Source organism: Xyrauchen texanus, chromosome 4, assembly GCF_025860055.1.
Source record: "Xyrauchen texanus isolate HMW12.3.18 chromosome 4, RBS_HiC_50CHRs, whole genome shotgun sequence".
Lineage (NCBI taxonomy): Eukaryota > Metazoa > Chordata > Actinopteri > Cypriniformes > Catostomidae > Xyrauchen > Xyrauchen texanus.
Window position 1 is genome coordinate 583308 of NC_068279.1, and position 16563 is coordinate 599870.

A 16563-nucleotide genomic window follows, 5' to 3' on the forward strand; every position below is an offset into this window, starting at 1 on the left:
ATGTAGAAATGACCAAAGTGTGTGTGTGTGTGTGAGTGTGTGTGGTGTATCTGTGTGTGTGTTTGCGTAAGTGAGTGTGTGTGTTTGTATATGTGTGTATATGAGTGTGTGTGTGTGTGTGAGTGGTGTGTCTGTGTGTGTGAGTGTGTGTGTGTGTGAGTGTGTGTGTTTGTATATGTGTGTATATGAGTGTGTGTGTGTGTGAGTGGTGTGTCTGTGTGTGTGAGTGTGTGTGTGTGTGTGTGTGAGTGTGTGTGCGTGTGTGAGTGTGTACATATATATATGTGTGTGTGTGTGTGTGTGTGTGTGTGTGTAGTTAGGGGCCAAAATTATGAAACAATGCCACTTATAGTTATGTAGTAATATCCTGGAAAAAAACTAAAACTAAAAATCATGACCAAAGACATAAAAGCTTTTAAAGGAATATTCCGGGTTTAATTTAAATACAGCACAAATGTGTGTTCCAGTGACACACTTATAATGCAAGTCAATGGTTTTACGGTGATACAATCCATTTGTGGTGTTGCATCACCATGGCAATGAACATAATATCTGATACAATTATAACCTATTGTTTAGAAGTGATAATGACAGTAAAATCATGTTAACACTCATATTGTTTATGTCTTGTGTTTATACTTGTGAAACAGTATTTTAATGTTGACAGATTAAACCCCATTGACTTGCATTGGAAGTGTCTCACTGCAACACACATTTGTGCTTTATTTAAATAAATAGGAGTGCAAATGTTTCCGCTGGTAATCCACATGCCTCAAATGCCGTCGATTGAGCTTCACTTGTATTAAACCCGGAATATTCCTTTAAGTTTACAGTTGTTGAACTACACCTGAAATGGCCTGAAACTGTAAGTGCCTCGAACTATCAAACTAATCAGAAGCGTTTGGTCTTGCAGTTCAGATGTAGTTTAGTAAAGATAAATGTATCTCTGCTATTGTAGTCAGAGTAAATGTAACTTGAGTCTTGTGAAAAGTAACGGTCAGTATGCTACGGTCTTAACGTCACATCCTCTCGCATTAACTAGTTCACGCTACCAAAACACAACAGCAAAGGGTTTACACAGTTTAGCAGTCTTGGACCCGACTCGTAGTGCAAAACATCATCTCACTTCATTTTCCATCAATTCTTGGAACAAACATCCACAGGACATCATTCCACCAGTATATTTACACAGTCGACATCTCTCCATACAAGTGTGGTCTTCCTTTCAGTGACAGATGGATGTGAATATTAGCAGATGATGTCCTGTAGCGGATGCTTTAATACACATTAGCATAACTTGTGTCATTTACGCACACATACACAATCAAGTTAATCTGGTATCTATTCACAAGGTTTGTATTGTTTAATCCTATTTATATGAATATTGGAATAATACTCTTTCTTTATGAACAGACACAAGAATGTGCTGGTGATTCTACATCATCATGGCAAAGATTAGAGAATAAGAAACACACACGCACGCACGCACGCGCGCACGCACACACACACACACACACACACACACACACACACACACCACAAGGAAAAGTGCAGTCTGCAGATCCTTCATGGTAACAAGGCTGTTGATTCATTCCTTCTTACTGGAGCCCAGCTTTCTGAAGAGCTTCCTGCCTTTAGAGAAAAAGCCCTTCTTCTTTTTCTCGGGCACGGACAGAGAGGTGTCGGAGAGGGTCTCTGGTGGAGAAGTGCTCAGGGTTGGTTTTTGCTCAGAGTCTGGTTCAGGGTTCGGTTCTGTTTGGGCTGGTGGAACCGGTTCTAGTTGACAGGAGCTCATGGGATCAGAATCACACTGAATCACCTGTGAGAGAGCCAAAAGACAGACAAACAATGAAGTGAGTGTGTGTGTGTGTGTGTGTGTGTGTGTGTGTGTGTGTGTGTGTGTGTGTGTATGAGGTGCCCCTAGGGACATTATTCAGAATTACCATGCACATACATGTACTTTTCCTCTCACATACACATATGAAACCAAATTCATTCACATACTATAGTGAAATGCTCACACACATACAACTGAAATGCTTTTACAAACACAACTGAAACGCTCTCATACATACAACTGAAAATATTACGCTCACACACGCAACTGAAATGTTCTCACACACACAACTGAAAAGCATTTCAGTATGTTGTATGCAAGCGTTTCAGTTGCGTGTGTGTGAGCATTTCAGTTGTGTGTGTGAGAGCATTTCAGTTGTGTGTGTGAGAGCGTTTCAGTTGTGTGTGTGAGAGAACATTTCAGTTGTGTGTGTGAGAGCGTTTCAGTTGTGTGTGTGAGAGCATTTCAGTTGCGTGTGTGAGAGCATTTCAGTTGTGTGTGTGAGAGCGTTTCAGTTGTATGTGTGAGAGCGTTTCAGTTGCGTGTGTGAGAGCATTTCAGTTGTGTGTGTGAGAGCATTTCAGTTGTGTGTGTGAGAGCGTTTCAGTTGCGTGTGTGTGAGCATTTCAGTTGCGTGTGTGAGAGCATTTCAGTTGTGTGTGTGAGAGCGTTTCAGTTGCGTGTGTGAGAGCATTTCAGTTGCGTGTGTGAGAGCGTTTCAGTTGTGTGTGTGAGAGCGTTTCAGTTGCGTGTGTGTGAGCATTTCAGTTGTGTGTGTGAGAGCATTTCAGTTGTGTGTGTGAGAGCATTTCAGTTGTGTGTGTGAGAGCGTTTCAGTTGTGTGTGTGAGAGCGTTTCAGTTGTGTGTGTGTGAGCGTTTCAGTTGTGTGTGTGAGAGCGTTTCAGTTGCGTGTGTGAGAGCATTTCAGTTGTGTGTGTGAGAGCATTTCAGTTGTGTGTGTGAGAGCATTTCAGTTGCGTGTGTGAGAGCATTTCAGTTGCGTGTGTGAGAGCATTTCAGTTGTGTGTGTGAGAACATTTCAGTTGTGTGTGTGAGAGCGTTTCAGTTGTGTGTGAGAGCGTTTCAGTTGTGTGTGAGAACATTTCAGTTGTGTGTGTGAGAGCATTTCAGTTGCGTGTGTGAGAGCGTTTCAGTTGTGTGTGAGAGCGTTTCAGTTGCGTGTGTGAGAGCGTTTCAGTTGTGTGTGTGAGAGCGTTTCAGTTGTGTGTGTGAGAGCGTTTCAGTTGAGTGTGTGAGAGCGTTTCAGTTGCGTGTGTGAGAGCGTTTCAGTTGCGTGTGTGAGAGCCGCTTCAGTTGCGTGTGTGAGAGCGTTTCAGTTGAGTGTGTGTGAGCGTTTCAGTTGCGTGTGTGAGAGCGTTTCAGTTGCGTGTGTGAGAGCGTTTCAGTTGCGTGTGTGAGAGCGTTTCAGTTGCGTGTGTGAGAGCGTTTCAGTTGCGTGTGTGAGAGCGTTTCAGTTGCGTGTGTGAGAGCGTTTCAGTTGCGTGTGTGAGAGCGTTTCAGTTGCGTGTGTGAGAGCGTTTCAGTTGCGTGTGTGAGAGCATTTCAGTTGCGTGTGTGAGAGCGTTTCAGTTGCGTGTGTGAGAGCATTTCAGTTGCGTGTGTGAGAGCGTTTCAGTTGCGTGTGTGAGAGCGTTTCAGTTGTGTGTGTGAGAGCATTTCAGTTGCGTGTGTGAGAACGTTTCAGTTGCGTGTGTGAGAGCATTTCAGTTGCGTGTGTGAGAGCATTTCAGTTGTGTGTGTGAGAACGTTTCAGTTGCGTGTGTGAGAGCATTTCAGTTGCGTGTGTGAGAGCATTTCAGTTGTGTGTGTGAGAACGTTTCAGTTGTGTGTGTGAGAGCATTTCAGTTGTGTGTGTGAGAGCATTTCAGTTGTGTGTGTGAGAGCATTTCAGTTGCGTGTGTGAGAACGTTTCAGTTGCGTGTGTGAGAGCATTTCAGTTGCGTGTGTGAGAGCGTTTCAGTTGCGTGTGTGAGAGCGTTTCAGTTGCGTGTGTGAGAGCGTTTCAGTTGAGTGTGTGAGAGCGTTTCAGTTGCGTGTGTGAGAGCGTTTCAGTTGCGTGTGTGAGAGCGTTTCAGTTGCGTGTGTGAGAGCGTTTCAGTTGCGTGTGTGAGAGCGTTTCAGTTGCGTGTGTGAGAGCGTTTCAGTTGCGTGTGTGAGAGCGTTTCAGTTGCGTGTGTGAGAGCGTTTCAGTTGCGTGTGTGAGAGCGTTTCAGTTGCGTGTGTGAGAGCGTTTCAGCTTGCGTGTGTGAGAGCGTTTCAGCTTGCGTGTGTGAGAGCGCTTCAGTTGCGTGTGTGAGAGCGTTTCAGTTGCGTGTGTGAGAGCGTTTCAGTTGCGTGTGTGAGAGCGTTTCAGTTGCGTGTGTGAGAGCGTTTCAGTTCGCGTGTGTGAGAGCGTTTCAGTTGCGTGTGTGAGAGCGTTTCAGTTGCGTGTGTGAGAGCGTTTCAGTTGCGTGTGTGAGAGCGCTTCAGCTTGCGTGTGTGAGAGCCGTTTCAGTTGCGCGTGTGTGAGAGCGTTTCAGTTGCGTGTGTGAGAGCGCTTCAGTTGCGTGTGTGAGAGCGTTTCAGTTGCGTGTGTGAGAGCCGCTTCAGTTGCGTGTGTGAGAGCCGCTTCAGTTGTGTGTGTGAGAGCGTTTCAGTTGTGTGTGTGAGAGCGTTTCAGTTATGTGTGTGAGAGCGTTTCAGTTGTGTGTGTGAGAGCGTTTCAGTTGTGTGTGTGAGAGCGTTTCAGTTGTGTGTGTGAGAGCGTTTCAGTTATGTGTGTGAGAGCGTTTCAGTTATGTGTGTGAGAGCGTTTCAGTTATGTGTGTGAGAGCGTTTCAGTTGCGTGTGTGAGAGCATTTCAGTTGTGTGTGTGTGAGCATTTCAGTTGTGTGTGTGAGAGCGTTTCAGTTATGTGTGTGAGAGCGTTTCAGTTGTGTGTGTGAGAGCGTTTCAGTTGTGTGTGTGAGAGCGTTTCAGTTGTGTGTGTGAGAACGTTTCAGTTGTGTGTGTGAGAGCGTTTCAGTTGCGTGTGTGAGAGCGTTTCAGTTGCGTGTGTGAGAGCGTTTCAGTTGCGTGTGTGAGAGCGTTTCAGTTGCGTGTGTGAGAGCATTTCAGTTGCGTGTGTGAGAGCATTTCAGTTGCGTGTGTGAGAGCATTTCAGTTGTGTGTGTGAGAGCATTTCAGTTGTGTGTGTGAGAGCATTTCAGTTGTGTGTGTGAGAGCATTTCAGTTGCGTGTGTGAGAGCATTTCAGTTGTGTGTGAGAGAACATTTCAGTTGTGTGTGTGAGAGCATTTCAGTTGCGTGTGTGAGAGCATTTCAGTTGTGTGTGAGAGAACATTTCAGTTGTGTGTGTGAGAGCATTTCAGTTGCGTGTGAGAGAACATTTCAGTTGTGTGTGTGAGAGCATTTCAGTTGTGTGTGTGAGAGCATTTCAGTTGTGTGTGAGAGAACATTTCAGTTGTGTGTGTGAGAGCATTTCAGTTGTGTGTGTGAGAGCATTTCAGTTGTGTGTGAGAGAACATTTCAGTTGTGTGTGTGAGAGCATTTCAGTTGTGTGTGTGAGAGCATTTCAGTTGTGTGTGTGAGAGCATTTCAGTTGTGTGTGTGAGAGCATTTCAGTTGCGTGTGAGAGAACATTTCAGTTGTGTGTGTGAGAGCATTTCAGTTGTGTGTGTGAGAGCATTTCAGTTGTGTGTGAGAGAACATTTCAGTTGTGTGTGTGAGAGCATTTCAGTTGTGTGTGTGAGAGCATTTCAGTTGCGTGTGAGAGAACATTTCAGTTGTGTGTGTGAGAGCATTTCAGTTGTGTGTGTGAGAGCATTTCAGTTGTGTGTGTGAGAGCATTTCAGTTGTGTGTGTGAGAGCATTTCAGTTGTGTGTGAGAGAGCATTTCAGTTGCGTGTGTGAGAGCATTTCAGTTGTGTGTGTGAGAGCGTTTCAGTTGTGTGTGTGAGCGTAATATTTTCAGTTGTATGTATGAGAGCATTTCAGTTGTGTGTGAGAGAGCATTTCAGTTGCGTGTGTGAGAACATTTCAGTTGTGTGTGTGAGAGCATTTCAGTTGTGTGTGTGAGAGCGTTTCAGTTGAGTGTGTGAGAGCGTTTCAGTTGTGTGTGTGAGAGCATTTCAGTTGTGTGTGTGAGAGCGTTTCAGTTGCGTGTGTGAGAGCATTTCAGTTGTGTGTGTGAGAGCGTTTCAGTTGAGTGTGTGAGAGCGTTTCAGTTGTGTGTGTGAGAGCATTTCAGTTGTGTGTGTGAGAGCATTTCAGTTGCGTGTGTGAGAACATTTCAGTTGTGTGTGTGAGAGCATTTCAGTTGTGTGTGTGAGAGCGTTTCAGTTGTGTGTGTGAGAGCGTTTCAGTTGAGTGTGTGAGAGCGTTTCAGTTGAGTGTGTGAGAGCGTTTCAGTTGCGTGTGTGAGAGCATTTCAGTTGTGTGTGTGAGAGCGTTTCAGTTGTGTGTGTGAGAACATTTCAGTTGTGTGTGTGAGCGTAATATTTTCAGTTGTATGTATGAGAGCGTTTCAGTTGTGTGTGTGAGAGCATTTCAGTTGTGTGTGAGAGAGCGTTTCAGTTGAGTGTGTGAGAGCGTTTCAGTTGCGTGTGTGAGAGCATTTCAGTTGTGTGTGTGAGAGCGTTTCAGTTGTGTGTGTGAGAACATTTCAGTTGTGTGTGTGAGCGTAATATTTTCAGTTGTATGTATGAGAGCGTTTCAGTTGTGTTTGTAAAAGCATTTCACTTGTATGTGAATGAATTTGGTTTCATATGTGTATATGAGAGGAAAAGTACATGTATGTGCATGGTAATTCTGAATAATGTCCCTAGGGGCACCTCATATGTGTGTGTGTGTGTGTGTGTGTGTGTGTGTGTGTGTGTGTGAGAATGGGTAAATGGGTCACAGTGTAAAGTGCTTTGAATACCGTTAAGGTTAAAAAGGCGCTATATAAGTGCAGACCATTTACCATTTTATTGGTCATTTATTTTGACCTTTGGATGATACATTTAAATTAAACTGTTGAATGTGGAATTCGTGAGAAAAAAACAGCAAATCAGCTCTTTTAGATTTGTTGATAGTGATTATTTTTACAAATATTTATTCTTTCTGTGATATTGTACACAGTATTGTCACTACCGTAATTTCCGGACTATTGAGCACACCTGAATATAAGCCACACCCACTGAATTTAAAACAAAATATTATTTTGAACATAAATAAGCCGCACCTGTCTATAAGCCGCAGGTGCCTACCGGTACATTGAAACAAATGAACTTTACTCAGGCTTTAACGAAACACGGTGTGGCAGCGGGGGCGTGGTCAAGCGCCCGTCGGGGATAGAAAAGCGGTAAGGGCGCTTACATCAAGTGCTGAAAACTGTCAAACTGGTGCAAGTGTGACAGTTTTCCCAAGAAGGACACGTGAAGCAGGGCACTTGACGTTCCAAGTAAGGCTTTTAATGGCCACAGCAATGTAAGTTTCTCAATTCTTGGACTTCTATGCGCCAACACTAGACTGCCGTCTGTCACTCACACACACACACACACTCTCTCCCCATGCTTACTGAAATTAGACACAGGTGTTAGACATTAGCTCAGGTGTAAGCGCCCTTACCGCTTTTCTTTCCGGGACGGGCGCTTGACCACGCCCCCGCTGCCACACACGGCTTGTAACAAAAAATAAAAAATTAGTAGTAAACAGTAGCCTAGCAAGAAAGTCATTGGTCACTATCTTCCTCCTCTTGTGCACATGAAACCACTGAAGTCATCTCCTTCGGTGTCGGAGTTGAATAGCCTCAGCTTTAGTTGTCTTTTTGCACTGAGTCAATTCCTCACGCTGCTGCTTCCAACGTCTCCCGTGCAGCAGCTCTATTTCCTTTTCCAGCCAGATCAATCGCCTTCAACTTGAAAGCTGCATCATATGCATTCCTCCGTGTCTTGAGGGTGACAAAATGACTACCGTAATCAGAATGATGGGAAGTTTGAGCGCGCTCGATTTAATCTAAACAGTAAACAAAAAAAGTTGTTTGACCTTAACCCGTTCGGCAATTTCATTGGTCTAATGAAAGCTTCACGCCGCCAAAAAACTGAGCACGTCACAGAATGTTTTTTACATTTTTTTTTTAATAAAATTTGAAAGCGGGAAAAATTCATATATTAGCCGCGTCGTTGTTTAAGCCGCGAGGTTCAAAGCGTGGGAAAAAGGTTGCAACTTATAGTCCGGAAATTACGGTACTGAGGTTGATGTACTGCCTGGTTTAGGGTTGGTTAGGATAAGTGTAGGTTTAGGGTTAGGGTAAGGATTAGTCCAGGGATACGGTAAGGATTGGTTTAGGGGAAGGGTAAGGATTGGTTTAGGATTAGGGTTAGGATTGGTTTAGGGTAAAGTTTGATCTAGGGTTAGTGTAAGGATTGGTCTAGGGTTAGTGTAAGGATTGGTTTAGGGTAAGGATTGGTCTAGGGTTAGGGTAAGGATTGGTTTAGGGTTAGGATTGGTTTTATTGTAAAGTTTGATCTAGGGTTAGTGTAAGGATTGGTCTAGGGTTAGGGTAAGGATTGGTTTAGGGTAAGAATTGGTCTAGGGTTAGGGTAAGGGTTTGTTTAGGGTAAGGATTGGTCTAGGGTTAGGGTAAGGATTGGTTTAGGGTAAGGATTGGTCTAGGGTTAGGGTAAGGATTGGTCTAGGGTTAGGGTAAGGTTTTGTTTAGGGTTAGGGTATGAGTTGGTTTAGGGTAAGTGTAGGTTTAGGGTAAGGGTTGGTTAGGGTAAGTGTAGGTTTAGGATTAGGGTAAGGAGTGGTCTAGGGTAAGGATTGGTTTAGGGTTAGGGTAAGGGTTTGTTTAAGGTTAGGGTAAGGATTGGTCTAGGGTAAGTGTAGGTTTAGGGTTAGGGTAAGGGTTGGTTAGGGTAAGTGTAGGTTTAGGATTAGGGTAAGGATTGGTCTAGGGTAAGTGTAGGTTTAGGGTTAGGGTAAGGATTGGTCTAGGGTAAGTGTAGGTTTAGGGTTAGGGTAAGGGTTGGTTAGGGTAAGTGTAGGTTTAGGATTAGGGTAAGGATTGGTCTAGGGTAAGTGTAGGTTTAGGGTAAGTGTTGGTCTAGGGTAAGTGTAGGTTTAGGGTTAGGGTAAGGATTGGTCTAGGGTAAGTGTAGGTTTAGGGTTAGGGTAAGGGTTGGTTAGGGTAAGTGTAGGTTTAGGGTAAGTGTTGGTCTAGGGTAAGTGTAGGTTTAGGGTTAGGGTAAGTGTAGGTTTAGGGTAAGTGTAGGTTTAGGGTTAGGGTAAGGGTTGGTTAGGGTAAGTGTAGGTTTAGGATTAGGGTAAGGATTGGTCTAGGGTAAGTGTAGGTTTAGGGTTAGGGTAAGGATTGGTCTAGGGTAAGTGTAGGTTTAGGGTTAGGGTAAGGGTTGGTTAGGGTAAGTGTAGGTTTAGGGTAAGTGTTGGTCTAGGGTAAGTGTAGGTTTAGGGTTAGGGTAAGGATTGGTCTAGGGTAAGTGTAGGTTTAGGGTTAGGGTAAGGGTTGGTTAGGGTAAGTGTAGGTTTAGGGTAAGTGTTGGTCTAGGGTAAGTGTAGGTTTAGGGTTAGGGTAAGTGTAGGTTTAGGGTTAGGGTAAGTGTAGGTTTAGGGTTAGGGTAAGGGTTGGTTAGGGTAAGTGTAGGTTTAGGGTAAGGATTGGTCTAGGGTAAGTGTAGGTTTAGGGTTAGGGTAAGGGTTGGTTAGGGTAAGTGTAGGTTTAGGGTAAGTGTTGGTCTAGGGTAAGTGTAGGTTTAGGGTTAGGGTAAGTGTAGGTTTAGGATTAGGGTAAGGATTGGTTTAGGATTAGGGTAAGGATTGGTTTAGGGTAAGTGTAGGTTTAGGGTAAGGATTGGTCTAGGGTAAGTGTAGGTTTAGGGTAAGGGTTGGTTAGGGTAAGTGTAGGTTTAGGATTAGGGTAAGTGTTGGTTTAGGGTTAGGGTAAGGATTGGTCTAGGGTAAGTGTAGGTTTAGGGTTAGGGTAAGGATTGGTCTAGGGTAGGTTTAGGGTTAGAGTAAGGGTTGGTTAGGGTAAGTGTAGGTTTAGGATTAGGGTAAGTTTTGGTTTAGGGTTAGGGTAAGGATTGGTCTAGGGTAAGTGTACGTTTAGGGTTAGGGTAAGGGTTGGTTAGGGTAAGTGTAGGTTTAGGGTTAGGATAAGGATTGGGCTAGGGTAAGGATTGGTCTAGGTTTAGGGTAAGGGTTTAAGGTTAGGATAAGGATTGGTCTAGGGTTAGTGTAAGGATTGGTTTATGGTTAGGGTAAGGGTTGGTTAGGGTAAGTGTAGGTTTAGGGTTAGGGTAAGGATTGGTCTAGGGTTAGTGTAAGGATTGGTTTATGGTTAGGGTAAGGATTGGTCTAGGGTTAGTGTAAGGATTGGTTTAGGGTTAGGGTAAGGATTGGTCTAGGATAAGTGTAGGTTTAGGATTAGGGTAAGGATTGGTCTAGGGTTAGGATTGGTTTAGGGTAAAGTTTGGTCTAGGGTTAGGTTAGGGTTAGGGGTTAGGGATAGGTTAGGTTGGGTTAGGTTAAGGATTGGTCTATGGCTAGGTTTAGGGTAAGGACTGGTTTAGGGTAAGGATAGGTTTAGCATAAGCGTTGGTTTAGGGTTAGGGTAAGGATTGGTCTAGGGTAAGTGTAGGTTTAGGATTAGGGTAAGGATTGGTCTAGGGTTAGGATTGGTTAAGGGTAAAGTTTGGTCTAGGGTTAGGTTAGGGTTAGGGGTTAGGGATAGGTTAGGTTGGGTTAGGTTAAGGATTGGTCTATGGCTAGGGTTAGGGTAAGGATTGGTTTAGGGTAAGGATAGGTTTAGCATAAGTGTTGGTTTAGGGTTTTGGTAAGTTTGTTTAAGGTTAGGTTAAGGCTAGGTTAGGTCTAGGGTTAGGTTTAGAGGTAAGTTTAAAAGTTTAACTACAAATGTAATTAAATGCTGGTATTTAAATGTAAGTACAATGCAACAACATTAGGGTTAGGGATCGTATTTACATAATAAATTAATTGTATCAAACTTCATTATATGCAGTTAAAGACAATATGAAGTAACATAATTTTTTTAGACATTGAATACACAAATGTAAACATCTTAATATCATATTCAAAGAAGCATTCAAACATTTTGTCATGGTATTTTATTATTATTATTATTTCTTTTTAGAAATATTAGTTTTTGAATCATGAATAATCATAAAGTGGGCAGTAGGAGTGTTTTTGGAATTTCAAAAAACACCATTTCTGAAATTCCGTTTGATGTTACAGGAATACCTGAATTTGGTTTGAGGAAATCTTTTAGGGAAGAATGCTGACTGGTATTTGATTTAAAGGGTCAGAAGAGCAGATACTGGAGAGGGATTAGATTAGATTTGTGAAACACTTACGGTCACTGTTTAAAGTGAACACCTCGCTTGTGCCTCTGAACAACATGCAGGAAAAATCAATAAACAGACACACACAGATGAAATAACACAGATCAGACAACATGCAAAATAAAAGACAACCGAAGAAAGTAATGCTGAAGTTAAAGAATCAATGGTATAGCTGTACATGAATGTGAATGTTAGAACAGAATGGAAAACTGCTGCAATGCACAACATACTGTAAATAGATGCAATAAACTCCTATTAGTGTAACACACACCTGTGAATCTCTGCGGCTCTCTGTCACTGTGTGTTCTGTCCTTACAGCTTCCTTCTCCGTCTCTGGAATAGCTTGCAGGAAATTGGACGGCACAAGACCTTTCTGTCCATTCAGGTCACCCTGAAACATCAAAAACAACCATCATGCATTGCTCTTATACTTGATCAGCCAATCAGAATTGATTGCACAATATTTTCAAACTCCGAGTTCTGAATATTCTGATAATCATTCATAGCAGAATAACAGAAAAAGACATGGAGAAAGAGATGATGGAGAGCGAAACACTTACATAGTAGAATCCATCATCGTCCATGTCACCAAACACATAGATGATGTCACCCGTACTGAATGTAAGCTCAGCCTAAAGTAATGAGAGACAGAATAACATTTAACATTATATACACCACAAATCAAAAGAGTGGACACACTTGACTGTGTTAAGGTTTCTCATGATCCGATGGCAGTAAAGTGTTTAGCAGCTGGTACAAAGTTTTCCTGAGAGTTCACGCTGAAAAGTTGTTTCGAACCACCACAACAAAACTTTTTTTTGACCAGAGTTTGTTGGAAATTATGCCAGATCATCACAGATCCTCCACCAAATTTCACTGTGGGTCTGAGACACTGGATTGAATGCGTCTCCAGGTCTCTGTCTAACCATTAGACGACCAGGTGGAGGATCGGTGATGATTTGGGGGTGTTACAGTAAAGCTGGAATCGGGCAGATTCGTCTTTGTGAAGGATGCATGAATCAAGCCACGTATGAGGTTATCCTTGCTTCCTTCTGCTCTGATAATCTTCCCCAAACCCTCCATGCCACACAGCCGGATCAAGGTGTGGATGGAGGACCACAGGATCAAGACTCTGTCATGGGCAGCCTAATCTCTAGACCTGAACCCCATTGATAACCTCTGGAATAGGATCAAGAGGAAGATGGAGGCACACAAGCCATCAAAAAAAGCCGAGCTGCTTGTTTTTTGCACCAGGAGTGGCATAAAGTCGCATCATGCCAAGACGAGTGAAATCTGTGATTGAACATCAGGATTATTCCAGCAAATATTTATTTCTGAACTCTCAGTTAAAACATTAATATTGTGTTGATTAATAACGAATATGAACTTGTTTTCTTTGCATTATTCCTGGTCGGAAAAAAGATTTTGAAAGTGCTGAATTTTACACTATATATACCTCTTTTCCAGTCAAAATGCATTTATATCATTTTTAGAAAAGAAAATTTTTTTTAAAAAAATTTCAAACAAAGCATTCACAGTATTAAGAAAGACATGCACTAAAATAGCACCAATTTAAGTAACATTCAAAGTTTACCAAAGTCTAAGTGGGAGGTTGACTAATTGAAATATCTAGCTCCCCCATAGGTTGCATATTCATTGCAATGGGCATTAAATATCCTAAACTCTAATCCTCCACAATATTAATTGGCCAGGAGTGTAGCTATCCAATCATGAAGCTGTATGATTCGTGTCAAGCACCACTTTGAACTGCACATGAAAAGCACTGCAGTCAACATCTGTGTTTTCAGGATGGTTAAGACTTGAAGTTATTCTCTGGTAATTAAATTGCACCTTACCAAGGCTGCACAGTATATGATTTCTGTCACATGTCTGACTCTGACTGACAACTGAGGTCTCTAAACTACTCCTCTCCAACCACCCCACCACCTTAACCCTATTCCTTCCCACCTCCTTTCAGTCCATCCTACCTGCACTCACACACATAATTAATATATCTCTAATTACAGGCAATTGAAGCAGGCATGAGTAACTGCACAGCTTTAAAAAAGACCTGCACTTAACCCCACACAAGTACAAAATTACAGACCAGTCTCTCTCCTCTCATTCATGGCGAAAACACTTGAAAGGGCAGTTTTCAATCAGATCTCTCACAGAACAAGCTGCTGGATGACAATCAGTCAGGCTTCAAAAGTGGACACTCCACCGAGACTGCCCTGCTGTCTGTCACCGAGTCACTGAGACAGGCGAGAGCTGGATCAAGATAATCCATCCTATTCTACTTGACCTATCTTCAGCCGTTGACACGGTCAACCATCAGATCCTACTGCCCACCCTCTCTACTCTAGGCATTACAGGAACTGTGCTTGACTGATTCAAGTCCTATCTCTCAGGTAGGTCTTTCAAGGTAGCCTGGAGAGGTGTCCAAGTCACTTCAGTTACTTACTGGGGTACCGCAGGGCTCAGTGCTTGGACCACTTCTCTTCTCTATATACACAACATCACTGAGACCCATCATTCATGACACTTGTCTTTCCAGCACCGCATGCTGATGGCTCAAATCTCTGCCTGTTTGGCAGACATCTCGGCCTGGATGAAGGAACACCACCTGCAACTCAACCTAGCAAAGACTAAGCTCCTCGTCTTTCCAGCCAACCCTGCTGTTGAGCACAACATTACAACATTACCATTCAGCCGAAGTTCATCTACACACTCATCTACAGTATCGCCTTACAAAAGGGTCAGAAACCTAAGGGTAACCATCGGCAACCAACTCCATTTCACTGACCTCACTGACATTGGGAGCAACTTGGGGTTCAGTGTCTTGCCCAAGGACACTTCGGCATGTGGAGTCATGTGGGCCGGGAATCAAACCAACAACACTGCGATTAGTGACCGACCCGCTCTACCACCTGAACCACAGCCGCCCCAATACCCAGTATACCTCTGCGTTATGCTTTGCACTAGCAACACCACAAGATGAGGATGCTCTCTTGCGTTCAAACAGCTGGATGAAGCACAACTCAGAATAATCTTGAGACATGTTTTTAAAAGTTTCAAACTACATTTAATGTGACACAGCGACCTAAAAATGCTGTTTATGATGCTGAAGCAATCAAAGTGAGATGCTTTAAAAGTGTCCTTCTGATGCATGTGTACATTGATATGTCCTTTAAAAAGCCCTTATAATAAATCTCGAGGTGATTGAAGAATACAATTGCAAAATGGACTGTAGGTCAGTAATTGGCTTATGTTGGTAAATGGTCTGCACTTATATAGTGCTTTTTTTAACCTTAGAGGTTACCAAAGCACTTTAAACTGTGTCCCAATGACCCATGCACACACCAATGGCGGCAGAGCTGCATGTAAGGCACTAGTCTGCCATTGGGAGCAACTTGGGGTTCAGTGTCTTGCCCAAGGACACTTCGGCATGTGGAGTCATGTGGGCAGGGAATCAAACCCCCAACCCTGCGATTAGTGGACAACCCGCTCTACCACCTGAGCCACAGCCGCTATTGTCTTATCTATGCTTTACTCGTATGCCACAATAAAGTAATGCATTTTCTTTATGTTTTGGATTTTCTTCCCAATCTGGAACGCCCAATTCCCAATGCACTTTTAAGTCCTCGTGGTGGCGTAGTGACTCCCCTCAATCCAGGTGGCGGAGGACGAATCTCAGTTGCCTCCGCGTCTGAGACCGTCAATCCGCGCATCTTATCACGTGACTTGTTGAGCGTGTTGCCGTGAAGACGTAGTGCATGTGGAGGCTTCACGCTATTCTCCGCGGCATCCACGCACGACTCACCACAATCCCACCGAGAGCGAGAACCACATTATAGCGACCACGAGGTGGTTACCTCATGCGACTCTACCCTCCCTAGCAACCGGGACAATTTGGTTGCTAAGGAGAACTGGCTGGAGTCACTCAGCACGCCCTGGAAAACTCGCGACTCCAGGTGTGATAGTCAGCGTCTTTACTTGATGAGCTATCCAGGCTCCCAATATACAGCCTTAAGATATATATAATTTTTTTTTACAAAACTTAGAGTTTAACATTTTTATGTATTTGGATGAGCTGGAGCAGATAGTGAAGTAAAAGCAGCTCTTTTTCTGTTTTGACGATTTTACAATCATTCTAAAATGTAGAAAATATTCATAATATATTATGAGGAGGCATGTCCAAACTTAAGTCTGATATTTCCAGGCTTGACTCCACAGTAAGTGTCCAAGACTTTATTATATCACATCACCTCTATGTCTGCATTTGGGGAACTCTCTCTCGGGTCATAGTCAAAGATGGCCACCATCCTGCAGCTCTAGAACCTCCCATCAAGTCTGCAGAGTGGCTGAGATCTGTCAATCAAACACACATCTTCACATTAAGAATTTCACAGGATACTGTGAGGTCCTCTCAATATGTGATGCACAATTAAATGCAAAGTCATACGGTTTTGAAATGATATCAGGGAGAGAAAATGATGACAAAGTTTCTGGGTGGGCAAAACATACTACTGAAAAGAAGAAAAAGGCACTTGGAAATGTACATTTCATTTCTCAAGAGAAACAATGGAAGAATACTGAACATGCCATAAATCCCATGCAGGTCAACAAGTCAACCAAACCTAATAAATAATATTGGACAAACGACAAACATGTAAAACTAGAGTTTGAAAGACAATCTGTGGTTAGAACAGTGATAATGCACATGTGTGAATCTCCATGGTAACAGGACATTTTATTTACATAACTATTTAATTCTGTGTTGGGTCTAATGTAAAATTTGTGTTCAGAAGCAACACAATTGAGATCCACTGTAATGAGATCTGTAGAACGAAGGGAAACGCAGGACAGGAGAGAGCGACTTCAAACCTGGACTGGAGGAATCAATGACAGACGTGTCCTCACACACCGCTGCAGACTCCACTGTAAAGGAGCAGAAGCGAGGGGCGGGGTTAAGGGTTAGACACAATCTGATTGGCTGCCCTGATGTTTACTGACACTTGGTTTCATGGGGTAAAAGACAAACCAAACCGAAATGTGACAGAGCGCTGTGAAGTTATGAATGAAGCAGCCAAGAGCCACACACGCACACACACACACTCAAAAACACACACACACGCACGCTCACACACACACACACACACAAACACTCACTCGCACACACACACTCGAACACAGACTGACACACAAACACACTTTCACACACTCTCAAAAACACACACACATGCACATTCACACACACACACACACACAAACACACTCACACACGCACGCACGCACTCACACAAACAGAAACGCGCGCACACACAAACACACACACACACGGTTATTATACCAAAGGGG

At 43.3% G+C, this 16563-nt stretch overlaps 1 protein-coding gene across 1 annotated transcript in view; it reads right to left on the bottom strand.

Annotated features, from left to right (window-relative positions):
• Window positions 1–283: 283 nt before the first annotated feature.
• The window catches only part of LOC127636920 (peripheral-type benzodiazepine receptor-associated protein 1-like), a 114580-nt gene continuing 98300 nt past the window's right edge, over window positions 284–16563 (bottom strand). Inside the window, exons 29-32 of the mRNA XM_052117724.1 lie at window positions 15471–15536; window positions 11763–11834; window positions 11474–11593; window positions 284–1819 (exon numbers count right to left, since the gene is read on the bottom strand). Coding sequence (XP_051973684.1) covers window positions 1589–1819; window positions 11474–11593; window positions 11763–11834; window positions 15471–15536 — 489 coding nt within the window. The 3' untranslated portion in view covers window positions 284–1588. The remainder of the gene's footprint in view (window positions 1820–11473; window positions 11594–11762; window positions 11835–15470; window positions 15537–16563) is intronic.